This window comes from Lepidothrix coronata, unplaced genomic scaffold (assembly GCF_001604755.1).
Source record: "Lepidothrix coronata isolate B3197 unplaced genomic scaffold, Lepidothrix_coronata-1.0 Scaffold29, whole genome shotgun sequence".
In the NCBI taxonomy this organism is placed as follows: Eukaryota; Metazoa; Chordata; class Aves; order Passeriformes; family Pipridae; genus Lepidothrix; species Lepidothrix coronata.
Window position 1 is genome coordinate 3,024,483 of NW_016690209.1, and position 26,966 is coordinate 3,051,448.

At 55.0% G+C, this 26,966-nt stretch overlaps 3 protein-coding genes across 6 annotated transcripts in view; all 3 read right to left on the reverse strand.

Annotated features, from left to right (window-relative positions):
- Positions 1-14: 14 nt before the first annotated feature.
- Positions 15-3,706, reverse strand: ALPI (alkaline phosphatase, intestinal). The gene is made up of 11 exons (XM_017810785.1): positions 3,259-3,706; positions 2,623-2,739; positions 2,392-2,507; positions 1,986-2,160; positions 1,681-1,853; positions 1,449-1,583; positions 1,287-1,359; positions 1,067-1,201; positions 758-949; positions 533-643; positions 15-444 (listed from the first exon to the last, which is right to left on the reverse strand). Exons 1-11 carry the CDS (start codon positions 3,506-3,508, stop codon positions 182-184), a joined length of 1,740 nt encoding a protein of 579 aa, XP_017666274.1. The 5' UTR covers positions 3,509-3,706; the 3' UTR covers positions 15-181.
- Positions 3,707-4,106: 400 nt separating this feature from the next.
- LOC108495131 (intestinal-type alkaline phosphatase-like) lies at positions 4,107-7,301 on the reverse strand. Its single transcript, XM_017810454.1, has 11 exons — positions 7,197-7,301; positions 6,537-6,653; positions 6,267-6,382; positions 6,018-6,192; positions 5,746-5,918; positions 5,538-5,672; positions 5,389-5,458; positions 5,140-5,272; positions 4,838-5,031; positions 4,598-4,714; positions 4,107-4,393 (listed from the first exon to the last, which is right to left on the reverse strand). The coding sequence occupies exons 1-11, from the start codon at positions 7,291-7,293 to the stop codon at positions 4,107-4,109; spliced, it is 1,614 nt and encodes a 537-aa protein (XP_017665943.1). The 5' UTR covers positions 7,294-7,301.
- Positions 7,302-8,662: 1,361 nt separating this feature from the next.
- DIS3L2 (DIS3 like 3'-5' exoribonuclease 2) overlaps positions 8,663-26,966 on the reverse strand; it is a 183,488-nt gene continuing 165,184 nt past the window's right edge. For all 4 annotated transcript variants that reach the window (XM_017810780.1, XM_017810782.1, XM_017810783.1 and 1 more), the window contains 7 exons: positions 19,232-19,415; positions 17,983-18,069; positions 13,285-13,432; positions 13,037-13,167; positions 12,698-12,802; positions 11,920-12,021; positions 8,663-9,208 (listed from right to left, as the gene is read on the reverse strand). In XM_017810780.1, the coding sequence (XP_017666269.1) occupies positions 9,110-9,208; positions 11,920-12,021; positions 12,698-12,802; positions 13,037-13,167; positions 13,285-13,432; positions 17,983-18,069; positions 19,232-19,415 (856 nt within the window). In that variant the 3' untranslated portion in view covers positions 8,663-9,109. The remainder of the gene's footprint in view (positions 9,209-11,919; positions 12,022-12,697; positions 12,803-13,036; positions 13,168-13,284; positions 13,433-17,982; positions 18,070-19,231; positions 19,416-26,966) is intronic.

A 26,966-nucleotide genomic window follows, 5' to 3' on the forward strand; every position in this document is an offset into this window, starting at 1 on the left:
CCATGTTTATTTAACACTCCCTGTGCGGGTGGTGTAGGACCCGCCCCACGCTCAGGGTTTGGTGACCCTTTGGCTGCTGCATCGGACCAGAGGTGCTTCAGAAAGCTGCAGGTGTCACACCGTGAGGAGGGGAGAGAACACAGGTCTGGCAGCTCCCATTCAGTGCCCTAGGGACACAGAATCAGTGGAAGAGGGGCAGGAGGAGGATGGGCAGGAGCAGGGCCAGAGTGGTGGCACAGGTGCCAGGGGCAGAGTTCCGCTGGTGGCAGTCAGTGTAGGGCTCGAGGCAGGCGGCGTAGGCCATGACATGGGCCACGTAGGTCTGCTCCTGCACCCCATGGAAGAGGTGGGCCATGGGGCCCTTGGCCAGAATGGCCACATCCTCACCACCGTGGGTCTCCGAGTCAAGGGGCACGGCTGCCTGCTGCAGGTACTCGAACTGCACTGCAGAGAGTAGAGAAGGGGATGAGTGGGGGCGAGTGATGGCCCCCAGCCCCATCCCATCACCCAGCCATGGTCTCTGTGCTCTCACTGGCTGTGTCATGATCCACGTCGGGCCGGTCGGGGCCCGTGTAGCCTGGCCCATTCCCATAGAGGATGGATGTGTAGTTCTTCCCATCAGTGGATAGTGAGGGGGCCAGATCTGGGGAGGGGGTGATGGAAAGGAAGGATCAGCCAAGGAAAGCCTGTATCACCCCTCTGGCCACAGTCAGGGTGCCGCAGAGCCGGCAGTGCCCAGCACAGGGCAGAGCCCCACCGAAGATGGAGGAGCCACGCAGGGTGTAGCCACCGAAGGAGAAGACGTGCGAGTGGTCGGCGGTGACAACGGTGAGGGTCTGTGCCTCATCTGTCAGGACCCCTGCCCGCTCAATGGCCTGGTCAAACTCCACTGCCTCCGTCAGCGCCTTCTGGGCTGCCCCTTCGTGGTGGCCGTGGTCGATCCTGCCGCCTGCAGATGGGCACTCGCGGTGGGCTGGGACTGAGGGCAGCACCCCCAGCTCCTACCCCCACCCTGGGACGCGGGACCCCCCTCTCACCAGCCCCAGTGGCACCAGCCCCAACTTATCTTCCACAAAGAGGTAAAAGCCTTCAGGGTTCCTGCTCAGGATGGTGATAGCCGCCTCCATCATCTCAGTGAGCGACGGGTCCAGGGTGGTGTTACGCACCAGGCTGTACTTCATGTCCCCGGGTTCAAAGAGACCTGGGAGGGGACACGTTGGAGACAACCTCAGTGCCTTCATGTGTCCTGGTGCCTGTTGAGTCCCGGCACACGGGACATTTGTTACCCATCAGATAATTCACACTGGGGTTGGCAGCAGCAGACAGCATCTCTGTCTTGTTCCAGACATAGCGGGCACCCTGTGGGCGAATCCCACAGGGGGGTTAGTGGATGCCTGGCCCTGTGCCAGGGGCAGTGGGCAGAGGACGGTCCCTGCTGTGTCACCCACCGGCCGCGCCTCTAGCCATGTGTCAATAAGGTTTATCCCATCCTCCCGTGTCCCATTCTGCTGGCTGTTGGTGGGATACTCAGGGTCCGGCGTCCCCACAGGGGTCATGTATTTCCGACCACCTCCAAGGATCACCTGGGGGCGGTGAGACAGGTGCAGTGTTAATGGGGCTGTCTTGGGGTGGGGGGGAGTGTCTGGCCCTGCTCCCCCCATCCCACACACGGGCGCTCACGTTGATGTCCACGTTGTGGACCAGCTGCCAGGCGATGTCCTTGCATCCCTCCTGCCGTGCATCCACAGGCATGCTGGAGTCCGCATACCAGTTACGGTTCACCACGTGGGCGTAGGTCCCCGAGGGTGACGCGTGCTGCACCCGTGTCGTCGTCACAATGCCCACCGCCTTCCCTGCCAACCCCCCAGTCATCAGACCCCATGAAGGGTAACAGGGTTCCACGATCCAGCTATGGGATATTCATGGGTGAAAGCCCCCAGTGTGATGTCCCTGTGGGGTCCCTCCAGCCCTGCAGCCCCTTTTACCAGCTTTGCGGGCTCGCTCCAGCACCGAGATCACCTCGTTGCCCGTGGTGGTGTTGCACTGCGAGTAGCGGGCGGCCGCGCTCAGCCCCACTGTCTGGTAGTTGCCCTTCACCCCACAGAGATAGGCTGTGGCTGTGCCTGCACTGTCAGGGACCTGCCGGTCCACGTTGTATGTCTGCCAAGGACAGAGGGGGTCAGGGCAGGGGGCAGTTGGCAGAAGCACACAGCGGGGTGCTCCCCCAGCACTCCCTGCTGCACTCATTGCTCACCCAGGGACAAGTGTGGGATGAGCAGGGACCCCACACACTGCATACGTGCATCCTTGTGCTGCCAGCAGCCCCACGGGTATCACCATGGCCCCATGCCTGGGATCACTCTGGCCCCTGTCCGGCATGGTGGGATTTACCTTGGAGAGAGCCACGTAGGGGAAAGCATCCAGTGCAAGAGGGGTCTCAGGGCCCAGCTTCCCCTGCTGCTGCCCCTTGAGGATGCGGGTGGCCGTGATGGTGGGGATCCCAAACCCTGGGCGAGGAGAGAGGGTCCTGGTCACCCTCTGGACCAGGTGCCCTCCCCACACCCCACTCAGCAGAGCATTGGCCATACCAGCCTGCCTGCCAGGGGTGCCAACAGGACTCACCATCCCCCAGGAAGAGAATGAGGTTTTTGGCTTGGCCTGTCCTGGGCTGGATTTTCAAGGAGGCGTCGATGGCCGCAGCTGCCTGCTTGTACCAGAAGGATGGATTCTCCTCCTCCTCTAGGACAGGGCAAACACCTGTGAGTCCCAGCTCACCAGCACCTGCCTCCTGGGGGCACACCAGCAGGGATACTCATTCCCTGGGCATCCCCATGCTGGGGCCTTCTCTAACGTGGACCAAGGTGTTCAGGGTGCTATTTGGGGTGGGAGGAGACCATGCAGACTTGCACCTACTGCCTGGACTGGGGTTCTGAGACAGAGAAGGAGGGGGGCAGCAAAACCAGACACGATGGAGAGTTATCTGGCAGGTGGGATGGGGTCAAATCTATGGCAATTGGGTGGTGATAGAGGATACAGGCGCTTCCCCTAGCCCAGCCCCCAGCCCAAAAACAAGCAGAAAGCCAGGGAAAAACTGGCTCAAGGACTCCAGAAAAGCAAAGTTAAACCCTATTCACCCTTGCAGAGCTGGGCAGCCCCTGCTTCCCTCCCCAAGCTCTCCCTGTGGCCAGCCAGGCTGATGATCTGCTTCCCCAGACACCACCCACAGCCAGGGGCACCTGTCCCCATCCCTGTCCCCACCTGGGATGACAGCAGTGCTGAGCCCTGCCCAGAGGCAGAGGGTGAGGGACGCCAGGAGCTTCATGACAGCCCGATGCCACTGGCGGTGTCTGCAACTCCAGCAGATCCAGGGAGGGACTTTGGACAGGGACCAGCCCTTGCAGGGTGTGTGAAGAGGTTCAGCACATGTCCAAAAGACAAGTGTTCTGCTGGGCAGCTCGCACAAAGGCCGCAGGGTTGGGCTGCAGGCACCTGCTTGGCACACGAGCATGTGGCTGCTGGGGCGTGGATGGCCTTGGGGTGCAGACAGATGCAGGGACAAAAGGATGTGCAGTTCTTGTCAGGAAATGCTGCCCCAGCTACAAAGCTGCAGTGTCAGACAGCGGAATGCCCTGTCCCCAGGTGCCAAGGGCAGCACTGAGCACTGGAACTGGGACAACAGCAGTATCAGCAGCACCTGGGGTCACTTGTGCATTGAGCACCCTGCTCTCTGCCCAGACTTTCTTGAGTAATAAATCCATGGATGTGGACTAAAACTCTGCTCCTTGCTCTGCCCCGTTCCAGGAATGTACCAACCCTTGTGTACTGTGCCCCAGCCTGGCAAAACTGGGGAGGATATGGCCTCCCCTCATCATCATTTCCTTACCTCCTTCACCCCAGTGCCTTCAGTGCTGGTCCCAGGGGGGAACTAGGAGCCATGACCAGCTTGGAAAACTGAGGCATGGGGCAGCACCTCAGGAGGTGACCACCACTATGAACCTTTGCACAGTGGACTGAGACAAACAACACGTGTTTTATTGCATCCCTTGGTTCTGGCCACAGTGGTGATCTGGCTGCCAAGACCCTCAGAGGGACTCAGCCAGGGGCTCTCAGCCCCCCACCATGAGGGCAGCCACACAGAGGGCCAGGAGGGTGAGCAGGGTCTGTGGGGAGCACTGGGTGCTGTGGGAGGCCCTGCGGGCTGCCCTGCACCCAGGCTCTGTGGCATAGGGCTCGAGGCACGCGGCGTAGGCCATGGCATGGGCAATGTAGTGCTGCTCCTGCACGCCGTGAAAGAGGTGGGCCATGGGGCCCTGGGCCAGCACCACCACGTCCTCCCCACTGTGAGTCTCTGTCTCCAGGGGCACGGCTGCCTGCTGCCTGTAGTCCTTGTCCTCTGCAGTGGTGAGAGGAGAAATAGGGCTGAGGCTTCCCAAGGGTGGGGGGAGCTCCCATTACCCCAATGTCAGAGCAATCCCTGCCCAAGTGACTCCTGAGCCTTGTGGTGGCACCAGGACCCTGTGTGTCCCCAGTGGCTGTGCCAGAGGGATGCTGTCCCCAGCCATCCTGTGCCTCCACCCCATTCCCAGCAGACTCCTACCTGCAGCGGGGAGGCTGGCAGCTGGACGGCCCCCGTCACGGATGCTGTAGCCAGGACCATTGCCGTAGAGAATGCTGGTGTAGGCTCGCTTGTCCTTGGCTTTCTTGGGGGCCAGCCCTGGTGCAGGGAAAGACATTGTCACCTCACACCTTGCTCCACACCTGGGCCAGATCAGCCTCAGGTGGGAGCAGAAGGCTGAGGTGGGAAGAGGGATGCTCACTGCCCCTCCCCAAGACACACCAAAGATGGAGTTGCCACGCGGTGTGTTGCCCCCAAAGGTGAAGACGTGGGAGTGATCTGCCGTCACCACGGTCAAGGTGTCCAAGGGGGAGGTGAGCTCTCCTGCCCGTGTCACTGCCTGGTCCAGCATGACAGCCTCCATCAGCGCCTGCTTGGCCCGCCCGCTGTGGTGGCCGTGGTCGATCCTGCCACCTGCACAGGGAACGCAGCCATCACCCTCATCCCCTTGGATGCCCACCTGCTCCCAGGACCCGCATCCCACACCAGTCCCAGCCACACTGCCCGCCTGGAGCTACTCATCTTCCACAAAGAGGAAGAAGCCATTGGGGTTCCTGCGCAGGATACGGATGGCCTTTTCCGTCATCTCCACGATGGAGGGATCTGTGGATGTGTTGCGGTTCAGCTCGTACCTCATGTCTTTGGGCTCAAAGAGGCCTGGGGGAACAAGGTGAGGAGGGTCCATGTTGGGGCTGCTTTGTGTCCCTGTCAGCACCTCTGGAGAGGGATGGAGGAGGAAGCATTGCCAGTGGTGCAGGCAGTGATGCTCCTACCCATAAGGTGGCTCACAGAGTCATCTTCGACCGCATCCAGGCCCTTCTTGTCCCAGACGTAGCGGGCACCCTTCCAGCGAGAACAGAGCCAGTGCCAATGGCATGTGCCCCACGCCTGGAGTCACATCCCCTCTGTCCTGGCACGTTACCTGCTTGGCACTCAGCCATTCAGCAATCAAGTCCCGGCCATCCTTCCTGGTGCCATTCTGGTCTGGGTCCTCTGGGTACTCAGGGTCCGGAGTCCGCTTGGGGGTCATGTACATCCTTCCACCGCCCAGGATCACCTGCCCAGGAGCTCAGCAGACCCTCCCAACATTCCTGGTGCCCCCTCCCTCCCGCGCCCGCTCCCCAGCTCACGTTGATGTCCGTGTTGTGCACCAGCTGGTAGGCGATGTCCTTGCAGCCGTCCCGCAGTGCCTCCTTGGGCATGTTGGCATCCGCGTACCAGCTCCGGCTGGCCGAGTGGGCGTAGGCTGCCCCGGGGGACGCGTGCTGCACCCGTGTGGTCGTCACAATGCCCACCGACTTGCCTGCAGCGTGGGTAAGGGTTTACAGGGAGCCCATCCAACCTTGCACAGCACAGGGTGGCCATGCCAGGCTCTCTGATAGGGTTGCCTGCTGCCCCATACCCGCCAGCCTGGCCCGGTGCAGGATGGAGTCCACCTCATTGCCGAAGGTGGTGCGGCATTTTCCATAGGTGGCTGCCCCACTCAACCCCAGAGTCTTGGCATTGGCTTTCACCCCACAGAGGTAGGCGGTGCCTGTGCCAGCACTGTCGGGCACCTGACGGTCGATGGTGTAGGTCTGGAAGCAAGAGGGGTCCAATTGGGTTTTGGTCAGGGGCAGTAGGAATGTCCCCCCAGCACTGCCCTGCTCACCTTGGCCAGGGCCATGTGGGGAAAGGTCTCCATGGCCAACACGCTCTCCTCGCCTGAGCCACCAGCCAGCTGCCCCTTGTAGATCCGAGCGGCCGACATGGTGGACAGCCCCATGCCTGTGGGCATGTCCAAGTCACAGGGTGGCATGGGCCAGGACCAGGGACAGTCCTGCCCTTCCCAGGCACTGCCCTGTGATCTGCAACAGCCCCATCTTCTCATCAGTCACATCCACCAGCTGTTGAGGGCCTGGCAGGGACCCGGGGCACTCACCGTCGCCCATGAAGAGGATGATGTTTTTGGCCCGCTGTGCCACTGGCTGCAATGCCAGGGCCAACTCCAGCCTCCTCCTGGCCCCTTTATTCCAGTAGCTTGGGGACTTCTCAGCATCTGGAGGTGAGAGCAGAGCTGGGGGTGTGCAGGGGCACTGGGCACCCTGAGGGGCTTCAGGGGCACACCCCAGGGGTCCAGCGTGGGCATCTCCAACCAAGGTGAATTTAGCTGCTCAAAGCCCCCTTCCAGGGGGGACCAAGAATCCTTTGAGGATCCACATGGCCTTTGGCATACCAGTATTGCTCAGAACCCACCTGCAGAGAGGAAAACTGAGGCAGAGTTTGGCAGGGAAGCTCCTTGTGTCTCTTGGCAGAGGGGATGGGGTGCCCAAGCACCAGCCCCCATGGTGAGGGTGTAATGGCCAGGCAACTCCAGCCGGCTGCGACTACAGAGTCACTTGATCCAAAGTCAGTGACCAGGGCAGTGGGGATGGGGAGAGCAGGGACAGGACCTGCTTTGGGGGGAAGGTTGGGGTCTCAGACCACCCTGAGGTGGCTGTGAGGGTTCCCCTTTGCTGGTATCCCATGGGAGCTGACAGGGTCCCCGGGGACCCCCAGGGAAGTGACACCAACCCCAGCACCCCCCACCAAGGGCTCTTACCCCACTGTCCCACACGTCCCCTGTCAGAGGCTGCAGATGTGAGCTGAGCGAGGAAGCAGAGGAGAAGGTAAGTTCCAGGAGTAAGAGGCCGTCCCATGCTGCCCACCCCAGGTCCCTCCTGGAATGCTGCCTGAGTCCAGGGCAAGGGGACAGCCCTTTATGGCTCTTCCCAGTCCCGTGAGACGATGGGCTGATAACATTCCGGGACTATCTCCCAGCCCTCCCAGGGCCCTCCCAATGCTCCCGACCCCCCTGGGGCCATCCCTGCCCCCACCAGTGAGGCAGGACCTCCAGGCCCATCCCTAGGGACCTGGGCACCTCGTGGCCCCCAGCTCCATGGTTTTCTGCAGGACCCCGGGGGAGCAGCAGGGGAGGGTGCAGGGCAAAGGGCTGTTATTTCAGACAGGCTGAGCCAGACTGGGCTGGATTTGCCTGGTTTTCCCCCTGAGACAAACCCAAGAAGGGGGACACTGGGCTGAGGGGTAGGGGATGGACATCTTGGCTTTGGTGTCTGTCCTCCAGTCCCCTCTCCCAGCAGAGCCACACACTGCCTGTCAGGTCCTGGGTGCACTGGGGCAGCCCATGCCAGCACACCTGCACAACAAGGTACCTGTTGCAGGCAGGGAACAGCCCCATGTCACCAGTACCAGTTGGCATTCATCCATGACTGCATCAGGCCATCCGGAAAGACGCTGCAGGAGCATAAACCCTGGGGACTGCAGGTGTCCCTGATGGCTTTCAGGGCTCACCAGCTCCTGGGAAGTGTGTTCTACCCACTCCTGACCCATCCCAGGGCCTGATCCCCCATCCTGAGCTGGGCATCTCAGATTTGGCCAGCTGCTGGTTCCTGCCAAGGGCAGATGTGTTGATGCCAGGACCACAGCTGTCACCACTGATGAGAAAGAGTGATGCAGGGCTCCCTCCCTGCTTGGCAGAATGGATCCATTCCTTCTTGTCAGACTGTCTTCCAGCCACTACTTGTGATAAAATGGGAGCTGTCAGAGCAGCCCATGCCCTCCCAAAACATCCTGCACACTGTGGAGGGTGGACATGGGGACAGAGAGCAGGCAAAGGTGCCCGGAGATTGCAGAGAAGTCGGTCCGTCTGCAAGGTGCTGGATGCTCTCTTGACTGGCAGGAAGAAGCAAGGACATGATGCTGCAGGGTCCCCAAGAAGGGTTAGGTTGGAGGACAAGGTGTGAGGGACTGAGCAGATACATGGAGACTCCTAGAGAAGGCTCAGACTGAGAGACTAGCCTCCAGACTGGGAGCTGGGAGCCCCTTTCCTGATCTCTCATGCCTTCTGGACATGCATACCTGGGGGCTGGGAGAGATGGTGAGATCACTTGGATTTCATAATGCCTGGGAAGCAGAGGCAGGGGGAGGCACCAGACTGCCAGAGAGATGAGTTACTGCTGGGATTCCCCAGCTGGGGGAACATGGAGGGCACAAAATAAAACCTGCACAAGCTGCTGACCCGACTTTTATTACATGACACACAACCCTGCAAGAAACCCTTCTGTATGGCCCCACAGCTGCATCTCAATGCATCCCACAACATCCCACCTGAGATGGTGGAGCCAGCCCCTCTCCACTCCTGGGGACATGCATCCCCACTCGGCCTTCACCACGGGCACCTGAAGCTGGGGATGGACACCACTGCTTTTAAAAAAAGGTAAGAAAGCATCAAGCTAAAAATACCCAGGAGTAGAAATGCTCTGCTTGGGGCAGGCTCAAGCTCTGAGCCCTGCTCCCAGCTGGAGTTAAAATCCAAACCAGAAATAAAACCACACTGGTTTTAAAACTCAATCCCCAAAGTCCTCATGGGTCCCTTCTGCCTCTGGCAGGTGCCGGTGCAGGGCCTGCGAGGTGAGGGAGCGTCGAGAGTGGGAGCACGTGCAGCCTCCTCTGAGCTCACTTCTCCGAGCTCGGTCTCTTGAGCAGGGCACTGTACTTGAGGGAGCCGCTGTCCGCCGTCAGCACCACCTCCACCAGCGTGAAAATGGTGATCACCTTCAGCCAGGGAGAGAAAGACAGAGAAAAGAGAGTTTCCAGGTGACTGACAACACACTAAGATTTGCTTAGAGCCACTCTGGCTTTTGCTGCCTCCACCAGTGTACCCATGGGGAGCCAAAGAATGGAGCAGGATGGATTCAGATAGCTCTGCTGGGGTCCAGGGTGCTCCTGGGGCTGGGGCTGGAGACAGCATCTTTAAGTGCAATACCATAGGCTCTGAAGCCAGACAGGGAACCCAAACCGATGTAATGAGCCTCCCAAAACATCCTCACTTATTCCACTTGTGTTCTTTGCACAGTCTGTGAAGGATTATGGGCAATTATCCCCTTGGCTGTGGGTCCCAACCTCCCCTCAAGTCCGCTCGTGCCTTCCCCCTCCAGCCACATCATCCCTTAATGAAGCTTGGCCAAGTGCTAATGGGAGCTGCGGTCAGAAGGGTTTTCCACATCCCACTGAGCATTTTATCAGCATCCCAGAAGGAGGGAAAAACCTGCCTGTGCTCCCACAGTGAGAGGAGACCCAGAAGGGAGCACAATGGATGAGAGAGATGCAAGGGAATAAAACTCCCAGAAAATCAATCCCTCCTGTTCAGGAAAGGCACTGCTGCTGCCACCTCCTCACTCCTCTGAACCTAGCTCTTCCTGTGATTGTATGGATCAGAAGTGTAAGGCATCGATCCAGTCTGTCCTTGAGGCAGAGTTCAGGGGCTGGCTGGGACACTGGGAAGGGCTCTCCCAGGGCCATGGCCAGGCACCTGGGGATTTGCTTGCTGGAGCCTGTCCCCAAGCCCTGTGCTGTAGCAGGGCTTGCTGGGGCCATCTGCTTGGGGCTGGCCCGCAGGAGGAGCAGGCACAGAGCTACCAGGGTAACCTTGTCCAACCCTTCCCAGCTCATCCAGTGCCAGCTGCTCCCAATTAATCATTCAGAGCAGGAAAATCTCACTGAGATTTAAATGTACTGAAGTGGCCAGCGAGGAGCAACCTGCAGGGAAATCCTTCTGCAGTTGGCTGCCCAGAGAGCTGCTGGCTACTGAGCACCAGCCCCTGTCTGCCCCAGTTGGCTGCAGTGCAGGAGGGGGTGGTCAAGGGGCAGCCCCCCAAATCTGGGGGAGTCAAATGGGTATTATCAGGATTCTCCCTTGCAATCCTGCCTCATTCCTTTGCTGAACTGCTGCAAAACAGCACAATTTCACATCAAGTTCCCCCGAGTCTTAGATCCACTTCATGCTCCAACCCTGAGTGATGCACACTTGAGGTCCTGGTCATCTTGAGATCACAGAGAGATGGAGGCAATAACTTCCCTCTGTGGCAGGGACAGCCAGCCCAGACCCCTGCACAGCTTCCCATTAACAGCCTTCTCTGACATTCCCACTGCCTGGCCAAGCTGAGCTAAAGCAGGAAGCAGAGGCCAAGCACCAGGTCCAGGTGGGGAGGTGCGGTGTTTGGTGCTGTGGGATGTCTGGGAGACATCTAACGTGGTTCAGCACAGCTCACAGGGAACTGGCTCATCCCAAGGCTGGAGATTTATCAACTCAGGGATCTGCCTGCTCCCACAGGAGAGTTCTTGTGTTTTCTTAGGAGGTGTGGAGGGTTCGTGAAGGAGTTTCCTCTACCAACTGTTTGCTTAACCAAAATGGGCCCTGCTCATGCTGGGGCGTCATTTTTCATGCAGCTCTCTGCTAGGGTGTAAGTGATCCCTGCTCCTGTAGGAAAGCAGGATCTGAGGCCACTTCGGGCCACATCCAGGGAGCTTCTCTGAGCCAAGCTGAGAAAGGAAAGCTCAGCTTCAAAGTGAGGGAGGCCTGCAGAAACGCCTGCAGCAGTCGGGGAGCTCAGCCAGCTCTGACTGCAACATCACCCCTGGGAAGGGAAGGAAAGGACCGTGCTCTGTATTAGGAGCCCTAGGTGGGCAAGGATGGGCTGTGCTGGGCTTGGATGGCAACGGGGCTCAAGTGCAGAGCCCCCAGAGTGGTGCAGGGAGAGGCTGGGATTCAGCCCTCTCATCCCCACCCTGGCAGCAGGCAGAGATCACAGCAGTCAACACAGCTGTGATTTTAGAGCGATGCCAGACAAAAGCTGGCAAAGAAGCACCACTTAATCAAGCCAGACAAATGCGATTGCTCCCTTTGATTGAGTTACCAAGTTAATAGATGACAGGGACACAAAAGAGAGATTTCTAAACGCTGTTAAAACATTTGACACTGCATCTCAGGAAGTCTGATTTAAAAAAATTCTCCTAATTGTGGCTCAACCCTGACACAGGGATGGAAACCCCAAGAAAGGGCCATTTCAGTGAGGGTGCGAAGAATGCCAGGATGGGGGGAAGGGTCTAGACTGGAGCTGCTTTAGGCCTGATCTTACTTAACATCTTAATTGATGATCTGGAAGGAGGAAGTAAACAGCACATTAATTCAATTCCTGGAGGAAACTGAATTGGGAGGCAGGGCACACAGCAGGCAGGGCAGAGACTAAAGGGTGTGGAGGGGTCAGATGTGAGGGTAGTGATGGGATGGAGCAGGGTTGGATGTCAGAGGAGGTTAAGACCGAAGTTGGGCTCACTGGGGACACAGAGAGACAGGAGGACCCGACAACCTGTGAGGCAGTCCTGCCTCCCAGACCTGTCCTTACAAACATCACAGGTGGGCATTGCACACAGCCTCCATGCCACCTTCATGGTGTTGAGCCTGTCCCATGCTGTGGGGGTCTTACCTGGTGCACAGATTCCTCCTCCAGCTCCTCTGGTTCCCACATGAGTGTCAGCTCTGGCTTCTTCCCCACCTTCTGGAAGCGGAAGTCCAGCAAGGGCAGCGCCTGCAGGCAGGAAGAATATTGGGAACATCCCCCTACTCAGCTCTCCTCCTTCACTTTGCCTGTGGATGGGGCTGATGCTGCTTTGCCCAGCACGCTCTTTAACAACCGAGATGCAGCCTGTGAGCCTGAGCCTAGCACGTAAATCAGGGGCTGCTGTGATACACCATCAGCCCATATATCACACTCTATGTCCTGTTTAAAGATGTCATTGCCAGCCATATAACCAGGTTATTAAGAGAGGATGCTGTCACCAACCGCAGGTGCTGGCCCTGCACTGCTGTCACAGCCCCAGATAAACCACCTGATTAAATGAAATGAAAACCAAGTCTCGCTCCCTGCCCTCGCTTCAGATCCATGCTCATCTCTGTTCCCCTGAATCTGGCTTTATTCCCTAGATTAGGCTAGATTAGCCAGCACGTCACAGGGAGAAGCTGGTCCTCAGAGCCTGGGCTGATCCAGACCCTCAGTCCCTCGCATCTGCCCGGGCTGAGGGGTGGAGTGGAAACCCCATGAAGGCTCACTCCCTTCTGGATGGTCTGGCTTGGGCACAGCTCTGCTGGTTGCAGGGTGGCACAAAAGGACACCAGGACAGCCACTGCCTCCAGCGGCCCCAGGCTGCTGCAGCCATCTCTGGTGAGGCAGTGCTGGCACTGTCTCACACTGGTGAGGTACTTACATTGCAGTAGATACGCTTCTGGATTCCAAACTTCAGCACAAGGACATCAAAGGCCTTGCTCAGGACACCCATCACCATGGCTTCTGACTCCAGAGGACCACATTCCTGTCAAGAGACAGGGCTGTCACTACACAGCAGCCCTCATCCAGCCATCCCCAAGGGGAGCCAGTGTCTCCAGGTCCTGGAATCTGGCAGTGGTGGTTGCTGAGTGTGTCCCCTCACTGTTTGCCTTTCCTGATGCCAAGCGGGCAGCCACAGCCCCCCACCTGGCGGCACCTAGGCTGAGCCTTCAGAGGGAAATCCAGAGATGCCTTGAGGGAAGACAGTCTTGGCTCTTACCCTGACGAAGATGGAGAAGAAGAGGTCACCGCTGAGCTCCTGCACCCTCTTGGAAGCCATCTTCCGGTCATTGCAGTGATCTGCCTGTCTCTGGATGTCCTCTTTCTCCATCTTGATGGGGGAGCTGGCACCTGCAGAGGGGACAAGTGACAATGACATGCCCATGCTCCCCCCTGCTACAGAGCCATGCCATGGCACCCTGGACCCAGGTGCCCAGGCCACCCCCAGGAGCAGCCAGGCACACCCACCGAGCGAGGCGGAGAGGAGCCGGTGCACGATGATGTCGGCGTAGCGGCGGATGGGGGAGGTGAAGTGGGTGTAGAAGGGCACGTTCAGGGCGTAGTGGCGAAAGAGGGTCTCGTCCTTCACGACGCCAGTGCAGAAGTAGAGAGCCATCTGAAAGGGGGGAGAAACGAGGGAAGGGTATGAGCAAGGATGGTGGCAGGACCCCACATGAGGCTGGAGGGGTCTGGGTCTGTGCGACAAGAGCTCCAGCAGCCAATGGTCCTTCTAATGACATCCTGTGTGCTGATGGCCCTTCACCGGCTGCTCAGTTTGGGCTGTGCAGGGACAAGGCGGATGCTGCAGAAACTGAGCACAGAACAAAAGGTGCAAAGCCACTGCAGGGAGCTGCTGGCTGCCAGCTGACACTGCCTGGCTCAAGGACTGTATGAACTTTCACATCACACATGGGTTTAAGCATTGTCCTGCTTCTGTTCAGGCCCTGAGGCTCATCAGCCATCCTCCCATCTTCCAGGGGAGAGCCCAGCTTGTTCCATGCCCACCTCGGATGCTTTCCCAACAAGGAGCCTTGCAGAGTGGCTCCTGTGCAAGGCTCTTTGGTTCTGGGTCTGTCTGCAGGCTCTCCAAGTGCCTACCTGGAGAGCACTGCGAGCTGGGATAAGTGGCTCCTCCATTCACCAAGGAAGAGACAGCCCTGCTGTGATTCCTGCTGCTCCATCCCACCATGACAGCTGGGAAGCAGAGCGGATGGACTGCCCCTCTAAACCAACACCAAGGCGACAGCAGCACCGTGTTGCGCAGAAGTCTCTTCAGCAGGAACCTCTCCTGTGTCATCCCTGTTATCCCACATGTTACAGCTTTTATTTTTACATCTGTGAAACACCAGCTCTCAGGACTGGGAAAACAATGGGGGCCGAGCCCAGGCGGGGAGGGGAGGCTGTGCAGGTCAGGGGGGTTGCGGCGGGGTCACGGCACAGTGGCGATTGAATGAACCCATTTAAAAATAAGAGCAAGTGATTTAAAAAAAACAGGAGTAGCCAGCTCTGATTACAGAGCTGTCCTGGGATCCTCAGTTTGGGCAGCTGTATCCTCCGCTCTCCAGCCCAGCAGCACAGCCAGCTCCTGCTGAGCAGCAACGCACTGATCCGGGCAAGTAAATAGAGCAGGTTAAAAAAAGCAGCATCAGTCCTGGCCTTATTATGAGACCCAAGAGCTGGGATAGGAGCTGTGGTGGCTGCCAATTTCCACAACCCAGAATTAAATTGTTTCTGATGGACTCCACAAAGTATGGTCTCCACTCAATTAGCTCGGCTCCCACCGAACGAGGCTCTGTTGGGCAGGGAGAGACGCCAAGCACTGGAAGCTGCTGCGGGAGAAGATGAGTGCCCTTGTGCAGACAGACAGCATGAAATCTCAGGGGATTTACAGGCACTTGTGCCAAGCTTCTGGGCAGAAGGGAGGAAGGTCTTTACAATGCCAGGCAGGTAGAAAGCAGAGCACCAGACAAAATCCCTGCTATAGGGATTTTCCCTTCCCCTGGGAAGGGTCCATCCCTGCCCTATGCCCAGCAGTGTTTCAAGTTATGCTCTGCCTTGTTTCAAGTTAGAAAAGATGCTGAAGGTCCTGTGCTGTTTGCTGTTGTCTGGGGCACTTCATCTTGATGGATGCGCTGGCCAAACCAGGCTACTGCAGGGTCCAGCACCATTTTGGACACCCCTTTGGCAGCTCTTGACTCACTGACGTTGGCATCAGCTTGGGTATCACAGCAAAAATACTCCTTTGCGCTGTAGCAGGGTGACACACTGCAGGGAGCCCAGTCCAAGCCATATCTGATACCTGTCCTCACCACCATGACCACACTACCCAGTGACACTAGCCTGGCATAAAGCAGATGCTTTCTTATTAACAAATTTGACTCACAAGTGGTCTCAAATCCCCAGGGTTTGCTGCAATCCCTGGAGAACTGCCAGAAGCCTGGAAATAAATTAGCCCCAGCCAACCAGGGGCAGCTTTGCTCTCACGGACAGATTGAATCCCCGAATGACTGAGCCCCTGAAAAATGGTATGTCGCTGCTCCTTCATCTGTTACAAGGCTCCTGGCATGGCAATCCAGGCATTCACCCAGACACACGCATTACCAGTTGCTTCCCATCTCCCTCCTCCTTCAAGAGGCTGATGCTTTGACCACCAGCATGGTGACACAAGCTTGGCACAACGAGGGGTTAAACCTATGGACAGGTTGCTTGGGTTGATTTAGCTGCAGCCTTGTCCCTGAAACACCAGCTTTATCACCAGGAGCTGAGACATGTGCAGGGATACAGGTGACGACTCAGTGCCCTGACCAGACGGTCTCGCCACACCATCTGTCAGAGTGATGGCCCAGCCCTCGACACTGTCCCGGGCCCCCATGCGGCTGTGCTCCACAGCTGCCAACACTCAAATCTGTCCTCTACCCCATGAGGGACCGTGACATCCAGCAGGATGGGATTGATTCTTCCATCTGCTCTAATACTGGTGGCAGACAGCAAAAAATACTAGTCCCAGGGAAAGCTCCTTCCTCCCGGAAGCTGTCTGCCCTTTCCAAGGGGTACTGACATGGCTTTAAACTACCTGTCCTCTGCATTTAGCAGTAGGAACAATGGTGGGAATCTGAACTGCTCGGGATTTTGGGGAGCTGCAAGTCCACCCCACAACGAGTGTGGTCAGAGAACAGAGACCACCGCAGTGCCATGGTCCTTCCCTAAGGACTGGAGGTCATGTGGATCCACTGCTGTAAGCACACACTGGGCTGGATTGGAAAGCTGCCCTGAAGACAGGAGGGTAGCATCTGCTCACCTGGCTGATGGCTTTGGGCAAGCCCAAAACTCCATTTACAAACTAAATTGCATAAGGATATCCCAGGATTGAGACTGATTTCTGCTTCTTCTGGTTCATGCACCACTTCCAATAATGACAGCACCCCATCACACACAGGAGTAGCGCCCTTCTGGGGAGTGCCAGCAGATGGGAATGCTGCTTACCATCCAGACACAGGCTGCCCTGCAGGGCCAACAGGCTCAGCTGTAAACAGGGTTTTGCCTATTATGGGAGTGTGCCTGGCAGCAGGTTTGCCAGGTATGAGTGGACCTGAACTGATGGGCACCTTGATCTTCTTATGACAAAAATGAGTCTAGTTCCTGCCAAAATCAAGTCTCATGGAATATTTCCTTTAAAAGTGCTTCTTTCTTCTTTCCCAAACTGTCTGTCAAGTATCTACTCCGCAAAAGACTTCATCCCCAAAACCTTGATATCTCTTTCACATACACAGCTAACATGTATTCACAGGGCTAAATCTTAACAAGAGCCACTGTGAGGTATATCAGAGCACACACACCACTTCTCCAACCGAAGTCTCAGGAGACCACAAAGGCAAAATCTCAGCAAGTCAGTGGGTCCCCAAAAGCCCATCTCCTCTTTGGTGCCACTGCAGAACAAAGTTGCATTCTCCTTGCTCATCCATCCTGGTCAATAGCCAGGCTTACTCCACGTGCTTCTACTGGCAAAGCCTAGGCTTGTGCCAGTCAGCAGGACCAGAGAGAGACTCCAAGGAATGCATATCACCAGTGTACCTTCCACCAGAAAAGAAAGATGTAACAGAAAGGACCAGAATAACCCAAAGCAGGCCATGGGTTCTGGGACAACACAGTCAGCTCCAGAGGACACTCCCTCCTCTTTACAAAGCAGCACTCCTGAGCTGGGCACATAAATGAGGGGGGTGATTTACAAAACGGCTTCAGACCCCAATCCCAGTTGGAAGAAAGCATTAAACCCCTGAAGCACAGCAGGACTTCAGGCAACTGCTAATGAGTAAATGAAGCAAATAAGCTAATTAGAAGAGTGACAGTCAAATGAGTGATGTTGGGAAGATGATTCATTCCTGCAGTGATAAGCAGGCCACAGCAGAGAGACCATTTCCGGAACATGCCCCTTCTCCCTGTGGGGTAGGACTTCCCTAAAAACAGGCTGTGCTATGCCCAGCTGCAAGTGCAGCTGATGATTCACAAAACTTTTTTTGATGGTGATAAACACCCAAATAAGTGTCCTGAGCTGCAGATGCACCAAACATGACAACTGGTGTCAGCAGCACAAGCCTCCATTGCAGTGACTGTCACAGAAAGCCACTTGGGCTGGAGGGAGACCAAAGGTTTTCCAGAATTTCCCTGATTGTAAGAGCAGATACCAGACTGTGCTTATGGCCAGTTCCACATCCCTACATCATCCTCACTCTTGATTCCTTCTTTGGACCAGTTGGGATACCATGGTGTGAAGAAATGGCACAAACATGAACCCTGGAGCCCACGACGAGCTCTTCACAGAGCAGGCTGGGTCCTTGTGAGTCTGCTGGCACCCCACATGCAGCTTCAAGGGTGAAACATCCAAACACAGGATGTCCCAACAGGGACACTATGGAGGATGAGGAAAGACTCAGCCCCACCCTGCCATCCAGGGAAGCTCTGTTGCCCAGGGGATACTCCCACTGCCAGCTACACAGTGCTGGAAGCACTGGGGGAAGCTGCTGGCAGCCCCAGAGCACCATGTTCAGTGTTCATTCACTCTCCCTGTGTGGAACAACCAGCTCAGTAATGCAGAAGGGGCGAGGATTGAGGACAGAGCCACAGCAGAAAGCTACAGCTACAGCCAGACGTGTCCAATGCTGTTCTCACCTGCATGGGCCTGGAGAACATGTAGGTCAGCACTTCTTTCCTTGCTCTGGAATATTTGTCAACACCAAATATTTCACTTAGGCTTTTCTGAAGGAGAAAAGAGAGAGCATTCAGTATTGGCATGTTATGGTGGTAGAGTGACCCAGGCAGACCTTACTGGAGCAAACAGCAGCTTGTCAAAGCCAAATTCCTCCTTTTCCTGCAATTCCCCTTATAAGCAAAAGGTGCACATAAAACTGGGCTTTGCTGTGGTCCCAGCAGCCCTGACAGGACTGCACACAAAGTCCTGAGTACTGACCCACCTCCTGGGCTCAATGGCAGGGATCACCCAGGGCACAGGGACTGCTGGCTCTATCTCCAGTTGTGCAGTGTGCAAGAGAGACCATAAACCCTCTCCTGACCTGTGCCTGGCTCCCATCCAGCTACTGAGAGCTTCAGCACATGGACTAATGGGACTCTCGGGAGATGTGGATATGGGAGGTCACTGGCTGGGGCTAGCAGTGAGGAAGGGCTGGAGGGTTCAAAGTGCAGGAGAGGAGCTGAGTGAGCAACCCCGTGTCTGCTGACATAGCCTGGGCACAGCCAGCAAGTGGGGAAAGCAGTCCCAGCTGACGGAAGGGTGTGCAGGAGGCCAGGGGGGATGGGATTAACAGAGGATTATCCACAGCCCAGTTGCTTCGAGTAAAGAAAATCCTGGAACCTGTGCTGCGCTGTTCAGCTGGAGTTCAGCCTCAGGACATGCTCAGCAGAGGAGGGGTCGGATAGCTCTTGCACTGGCTGCATCTGACCTTTCCCAGAACCGCTCTCCAGTCCTTCCCAGTCACCCTGCTCCCCACCCAGCCCTCCCTGAGACCTGCAGCAGCCCATACAGAAACACCCCTTTGCACAGTTACTTTCCTTGCAGTATGGAGCAAATTCCCTGCTCAAGACCTAGCTAGAGAAGGCAGAGAAGGAAATATGGGTGTCCCAGTGAGTGCTCCTGCACTGAAACATCCTTCCCATTGCAGGGAGGGCAGCGCTGGGGTCACCTGCAAGGTCCTTCCTTCCCTGTTCTAACCTCTGTGCACAACATGGCAGACCAAGGCAATAGTGAATGAAGGAGGTGTTTTGTTTTGGCATGGAATAGCTGTCAGCTTTGCTTGGGCAGAGAGGGACAGGGAATAAACCACATGCTGCCACAAACATGCCATCATGTAGCTGCCCCCCCCCGCCCCCATTGCCCTGCTGCCCGCCAGGCCAGTGCACTCACCTGCAGGGTCCCTGCACTGCTGAAGTCGATGTCAAGGCCGACTTGGTTGCAAAAGTCCATGAGGTCTTTCAGCAGCTTGGTTTGGGGTGGGGGGTGGCGGCGAAGGAAGGCCTGCTCGGGGAAGAAGCGGTAGATCCGATGGGCCACGGCCATGTTCGCCAGCAGCATGAACTCTTCCACCAGCCTGCAGCATGAGGGAAACAACCCCAGGCCCCAGTTAGAGAGGGGAGTCCCCTGGCAAGCCAAGCCATTCCACAGTGATGGGAATTAACACGACACAGGGGGACAGGGGAACAGCTTGTAGCTGCTGTCATAAGCACAGATTAGATGAGAGACTGCAGTAAATCCCCCCCAAATTCTCACTTTCTAGCTGAGGCTTCCCCAGAGACTCAGAGTAAGCTGCCCTGCTAGCACAGACAAGCAGAAGTCAGTGAAAAATTGACAGCTTAAATTAGGATAAAATAATCTCCCTTTAGGTCATTTTATCTCCTGAAACGCTTGACAAGCAAAACAAACGCCGTGCGAAAGATAGCATGGAAAACAAACACACATCTCTGTCTTCCTGGGCCAGAGAAAACAGTGCCTTGCTCGCTCCCCATCCTGAGCTCCACATGTGTGGTCAGGCCCAGCCACCAAGCCCTGCCCCAAGCCGGCCTCCCACCCACAGCCCAGCCCTGGGCAGGGCAAGCCACTGGCATGACTCAAGCAGGGCTGCCTTTGGCATCCAGGCAATGGTGAGTCCTCACTTTCCAGCTCTGAATGCACACACATTGAATGTAAACCTCAAGGACTACACACCATTAAGGAAAGCAGTCCCAGCACTAGGGATCATCTTTGGTGCATTTAAGGGTTGTGCTACCAGCTGTAGGGCTGTGTCACAGGAGACTTGTTTACCTGGGCTTAGATAAGCAGAGAGATGTGCTTAACTGGGCTCCCTGCTATTTGCTGCATGTATTCCCAGGGCTGCTAACTGGTGCTAATTGCCAAAAAAGATAATAGATTTACAGAAGTAACCTCATCCTCCCAGCAATGCCTGAGCAAGCTGTGCCTGATTATGCCGGCTCAGCCCTGTCCTCCTGCAGACAAAGCAGCGATTTTGCAGGGCTGGCTGGGGGACCAGGGCTGGAGCCAATAATCCTGCAGCTCCCAGCTGCACCAGCCACTGCTGGTGAGACTGGCCAGGTGAGATGTGCAGGGTGCTGTGCTCCTGGGGTACTCGCTACAGCAGCAACACGTTCTCAGCCTGGGAGTACTTGCCAAGAACTCAAAAGGGAAAGGAAATAAAGACAAGCCCAGAGAAGGAATAAGTACCTGACAGTGATAATCGGCAGTAGAAATATTAGTCTTTAATGGGAAGGAGCTCCCTTATTAAGAGCCTTGCGGATTCTCCCAGAGTGTTTTGTGCCAGAGGCCAACACTTCGGGCCCCACAGGGAGGGCAGGAGAGACACCCTGGCACAGGGGCAGTGTGGGCAGGGGGGAGCAGTGCAGCCTAAATGGGAATGGGCTGCTCGCCCTGTCCTTGGGAACACCTGCCCATGAGGAGATGCTACCAGAGGCCAAGGGCTGGGTCGGGTGTGGGCAATGCCCGGTGGCCTGAGCAGGATCAGGACACACTCCTGAGGGACCACTTCCAAGAGGGCTGAGCCAGGCTTTTGATGCTCCTGTGCAGCTGAGCCGGCAGATGGCAACCTCGGTCCCTCTATGGCCACCGGCTCCGGGGGGTGCAGGACAGCGCTGGGCACCCTGGGGGGGGCAGCCAGAGGCATCCAGTGGGTTATGGCATGGCCATCCCCATCTCCTGTGGGTGACTCACCAGCTCTCACACCAGAGGCACGTGGGAACAGTGGCCTGAGGACAGGTGTGAGGCTGTGCCAGCCCACGCTCACACCTGAGAAGCCCTTTCTGCCCAAGCCAGCTCGTAGGGAAGCACGAAAAACAGTGTGGGCTGTGAAAGGCAGCGCCTCTCCCTCCCTTGGGCTTTAGTGAAATGAAACAGGGAGACTTTTCCAGTTCTAGCCCCAGCTACACAGATTCATGCATGGGCAAAGGTTGGCCATGGAGTCCCTGCCCGTTCCTTGAAATGTGGCCTCTATGGAGTGAGATGCAAACCCATTTTTAAGGACAAAGCAATAAACAACTGTGAACAAAATCTCCTCTTTGGCACAGATATAATGGGCTCATCACATGTCCCAGAGACAAAACCTGCAAGTGAGTGCTCAAGCAGCTCCTGCCATTCCTGTTCCTGTTGAGCACTGGAGTGTGAAGCTTCATCTCTTACCTTCAGCGACACTTTGGGCTGGATGCAGTTGCCACCTGATTATTAAGTTCTGCATTTTGTTTTACCACTCTGGGGCTTGGGCTTTTACAATTTCCTGGAGATATCCTTGTTCTGATGTTGTAGGTAGTACTGAATGGAAGCTCATACCTAAGCATGCTCCTGCCAGGGATGTTTTTTTCTCTTAAAATAAAACTGACAGCCCATATTACCCACTTTACTCTGCAAAATCCCATCCTGGGGAGCACCCAGGAGCTTTGCATCCATGACAGGGTGTGGAGGATGTGACTGTAGATATTCAGAACTGAAAAAGTACTCTTGCTCTCTCACCCAAATGCAGGGGCAGGCTTTGGGAGACACGTCTGCAGTTCGGGCTTTCAAGGAGCAGGTAACACAGATAAGGCTGGACACTGCCCGGTACCTGGGGGGAAAAGAAACCCCAGGATCTGATGGGTTTGTTTGTATCAGCTGAGGTTAATGAACCCAGAGTGCCCTGGGAAGGCTGCAATGCCCTGTGGGCTGATGCCAAAACACTCTGCACAGACAGAGGGTCCTTCTCATCTCTGGATCACTGGGGGGTCATAGAACTGCTCCCTACACACTGCAGCAGTCCTGCAAGCTTGAAAGGGAAGAACAGTGTGGGGCTACTCCATAGTAACTCCTAGCCAGATTTGTTCTAAACATCAGGAGTTAGTCCCCAGGGAGAGGAAAGCAGCTTCCAGAAGGCACAAGTCATAGCTGGCTAATCCAGAGCATGTGAGAGCCTGCCAGGGTCAGAGGAAACAGGCTGGGGACAGCGAAGGAGCTGGCACCCGTGCCTGGAGTTAAGCCACGTCATCTCCCAGCAGAGCAATGGAGTCTGTGGCTCAGGACATGAGGAGGTAGACAAGATCTGCATCAAACAGCTTAATGTGGTAGTCTCATTGCACCTAAAAGGAAAACCTTATTCCCAAGAGGAGCTCACCCTGCATAGGATGTTGGTGACTCAGTAGGATGAGCCAGGGTTAGGACAGCCCACAAAGCTGGCAAGGCTTCAGGTGCCGAGGAGGAGGAGGGCACAGCAAAGCTGCTGCCTTTCTGCCCTCCCCATGTGGCTTTTTAGTTGCACTTTTAGCTCACCTCCTCATCAGGTCTTCAACTTAGCAAGCACTATGCTGTGGCTTGGAGAAAAGCAATGGATGCTGAGGCTAGTGGGAGCAGAGGCTGGCAGCAGCCTGGATCCACACCAGTGCCTGGTGCTGATGTTACTGGGAGCTGTGCTGAAGCCCTGCTAACTTGTCGGCAGGTCAAATGACAAGAGGTTTTGGTTTTGGGTTTTTTTTTTCCTTTTTCTTGAAACAGCCTAGCTTGGAGTCTGGCTCAGTACAGCTGGCAGACAGGAGTGCAAAGAAAAATATTTCATGGCTAAAAAAATGGAGACAGAAAGACTGGTCCATCTGAACACGCACTGAATGAATCCCATGTGAAATGCATTCTAACACCATCGCTACAGTTTCCTCTGGATTAGCTGAGCTATCCTTGGCTCCTGGCTCCATAAAATCTCATAAACAATTTGATCTGAACTTTTGCCCTTTCTGTGCTGATGTGAAGTTTCCTCTGCCATCCCACAGACAGGGCTAGAGGTCAGCAGGTGGCTGTCCCTCCCATAGGTGCCTGCAGATGCCAGCTGTCCTGTTCACCCAGGCTGCAGGAGGGAGCATTTCCAAATCTGTTCAGTGCATCATTTAACATGTGCACATGCGAGAGGGAGGAGAGGGAGTGATGGGATGGCTTATGAGCTCTGTAACATGTACATCTCCTGTTGGATCTTTCAATACTCTGATTTTTCTTATGAGTTATGTGGGTGAAATTCATAATCTGCCTTATGCAAGAGGTTAACCTGAGCGTATGGTTTACACTCAGAGATGAGTTTCAAACGTGACCAAGGCATACCAGTCCCTAAATCTCATCAACTGCTGGGGAGATTTCAGGTTCCTGAGGTAATCTTAAATGCAGGCCTTGGTGCTTTTCAAAGTATCCTAAATGATGGTCACAGCTACTGTAAGCAAAAAGCCACCTATAAAACCATCCAGCTGAAGAGGACTGATGTAATCTCAATGGCAGCCCCAAACCCAAGCTACTGGGCTGTAACTCCTCTCAGACAGCTCCTGCCAGAGCCAAACATCCATGGGACATGGGAAGAGGAGCTACACACTCAGATCCTGGAATTGCTTTAGTAGCAGCATTACCATTTGCTCTGTAAAAGGTTAGGCAGACACTTCCCAATCTCTTGATAGCAACCTTGAAAAAATATCGACACCCTTAGCAAGTTGGTTGGTTGATGGCAAATAAAATACTGGTTTCTCGTGCCAAATCTCTGCAGAGCGAAGCAGGGCAAGTAAAATGTCTATTTGGCTGCTTGTCTCCATGGCAATACAGCCAGGCTGTACAGCAGCCATCGAAGTGCCCACTCTCCCTGATTAACTTGACAAATGACATTAGCTAAGCAAGGTTCGCTGAAAGGGAAAGACAAGGAGTACTTTGTTTGCAATCCAGTAAGTGCAGGAAGGAGGCAGGCAGCTTAAAGAGAAATGTCACTAAAACATCTGCTGTTCCACCAGTGTAACAGACCCACAGGCTTCAGAGCCAACAGCAGTGAGGTGGGGCTGGACACATGAGCATAGCTCTTCCCCCAGCTGCCTTCTTCACTTCCATCCCCTCTGCAAGATGTAACTGATGGGTGCATGCAGGTGTTGGAAGAGTTATCACAGCTGAGGTATGGGACAAACCCAAAACACCATGCAGCTCTCCTATGGCAGGGTCTTTTGCTTTTGACAGGCTGAAGAAGTTGGTCTTTTCATCATGTGTAGCTCATTGTGGAAACCTGCTCCCAAAGGGACAGAGCTGAACTGTTCTGATCTGGACTCTGAGCTCCCCTTGGTCCCTCTGGCTGGGTGAGCTGCCACCAGGTAAATCCCCAGTATCTTTCCAGCAGCTCAGACTTGAGCCAAATGTAACCATCCATTTCTGTAAAGGTTACCAAACTTCTTTCTCCTAACCCATCACAAAATCCCATCTGCTCCTCTCCATCTTGCCTCTCCCTCACAGCACGTGCTCCCTCCTGCACAGGAGGAGAAAAAAGCACGGGGAAAAAAGCTTTTGCTGCTCAAACTTCTTCCCATCTATGGATAGATTTACCATCCCAGCTCAGCATGGGTTTGTGCTTCAACCCGCAGTCAAGACTTCTAGTTTCTCAATCCATATCTATGTGCCTGCCTCAGGTGTCCAGCTCCACGCTGGGTCCAAACAGGGTTAGGACAGTATAGCTTTGAAAGCATCACACTTGGTTTGTGTTTGAACCAAACAGAGCCACTGTAGCCAGCCCTGATGTGTTTGTGTGTGTCTGAGAGGGCTCTAAAGACACTGATGGATATATAACCCCTTGCTAAGGGCAGTACACTGCTGAGAGCCTTTGCTCTCTGCTGGCTTGGAGGGGATTATAGTTACAGCACACTCTCATAATAAACAGGAGATCTACAGCCACCTCCTGGGAATGGGACTCTAAATCCTGCTGCATTTGCCCAGAGAAAAGTCACCTTCCACAAAAGGGCTGCAAACAGTCCTGAGCACATCCAACAGCAGCAGCAGCTGAAGGAAAGTGGTAAAGAAACAGCACCACGGTTCAACCAACAAACCCTCTCCAGGGTGTTAAGTCCAAAGACGCTGGATGTGGTACGACTTTTTCTTCTTTTCTTTAAATCATGTTCGTTTATTTTTGATTACAGCTCTTCCATGAAGCAAAGGAACTTGAGAGGTTTCTATAAAAGCTCTTCTAAAAGCAACATTACCTAATCCCGCATCTCCTGAGAGCGCAGCCAATGACAGAATCATACTCTTTGGCAAGTAGCTGGACCAGCACTTGCAATGGCTCTTTTCCATGCAAAATTCTGCAAGAACAGTGTACTGCCTTCCTGGTGACACTGCCTAACCTACAAACAGGAGCATCTTCAGCCATCCACTCTGGAGCAGCACTGCTGCTTGAAGAGTTCTGAAAATCAAATCCCATTATCCAAAAAAACTGGATTGCAGTGTTACATACGAGGCTTGCAATGTTGGTGTGGAGCTCATGTTGCCAATGACAGTTGCCAAAAGACCAAAAGACCTACTTTTTTTCTGAAAGAAAAAGTAGTAAAAGGCAAGAACGCTGGCGGTTCCTGGCTTGATGAAAGTCATTTGTGCTCCTCTCGCAACTAGCAGTAGCCTTGTACAAAGCATAGCTGAATAATGGAATTACTCCACTTTCTGAGATTGCTCAATTAGCTCTTGGTTAAAACTGCTAACACTGAAACTTGATGAGAATAGCAGCTCTGAGGCAGTTTTAGATTCATTTCTTACTAAGCAAGAATGGCTTTTCCCTCTAATGAACTCCCTTTCTGGGGTATAAAGAATGCCCTTTTCATTTGTTATGGTGCCTTCCCAGTAATAGATGACTACAACACAAATGCATGGGAGGGTTCTCTGAATACAAATGTCACTTACAGACCACGCTCACACCTTGAGGCTGGAAATGCCATGAGACCACTCTCTTTGCTTTACCCAAATTATCTGCGGTACGGTGGAAAACCATTTTAAGCTCTCAGTATTGAAGCTGGCTCCTGAAGGCATTTGGCATGATTAGGAATTAATTGCCTAAAGCCTGATGTACTGGTTTGCACACAGGGATTTAGACCACTAGAAAAACCTCAGCCTGAGTTCCTCTAAAATTATCGACGCCACTGTGCAGCCCCGTTACATCAAAGTGCTGCCCTGATCTGGCAGCACGATGTCAGGGCAGACATCGGGGCGCTGGACGGCACAAGCGGCCCCAGAGCCTTCAGCACCTCTTGGCTCTCGGCTGTGTGGGTGAAAAATGCACCCTGCCTGGCCTGGAGCTCCTCACCCTCATCTGTGGTTTGTATGGAAGTCAACACCTGCCTGCCCTACCACCCTCCATCCCATCTTGATCAAAATGGCAATGGAAACACCACTGGACTGAAGAGTGAGTGTTGCAGAGGACACAGGCTCTGCGGGCTACGCCTCTTCATTAAATGTTAATATATCTGCAGTCTGCTCCTTTTCATGCAAATTGGCAACAACCTTCAGACTCCTGGCATGACACTGAAGTGCCCCTTTGTGCCAAAACAGCACCTTCAGCTGCTGTGGGCCAGGGATGAAAGTTTAGACCTGCACCCATGTGCCGGGCCACACAGGACATGGAGGCACAACTTCAGCAGGCTCCCTGAGTCCCAGCTCCAGCGTTCTCCACAATTTTCTCAGGACTATCACATTTTTGAGCCCAGGGCAGAGGACCTTGGGATGGGGAAGACACCTCACAACCAGCCAGACTGGCAGTCCACATTCCTGAGACGTGCAGTCTGATATACCACTGGCTCTGAAAGCACAGCTTATGACAAGACACATAATATTAATGTCATCCAGA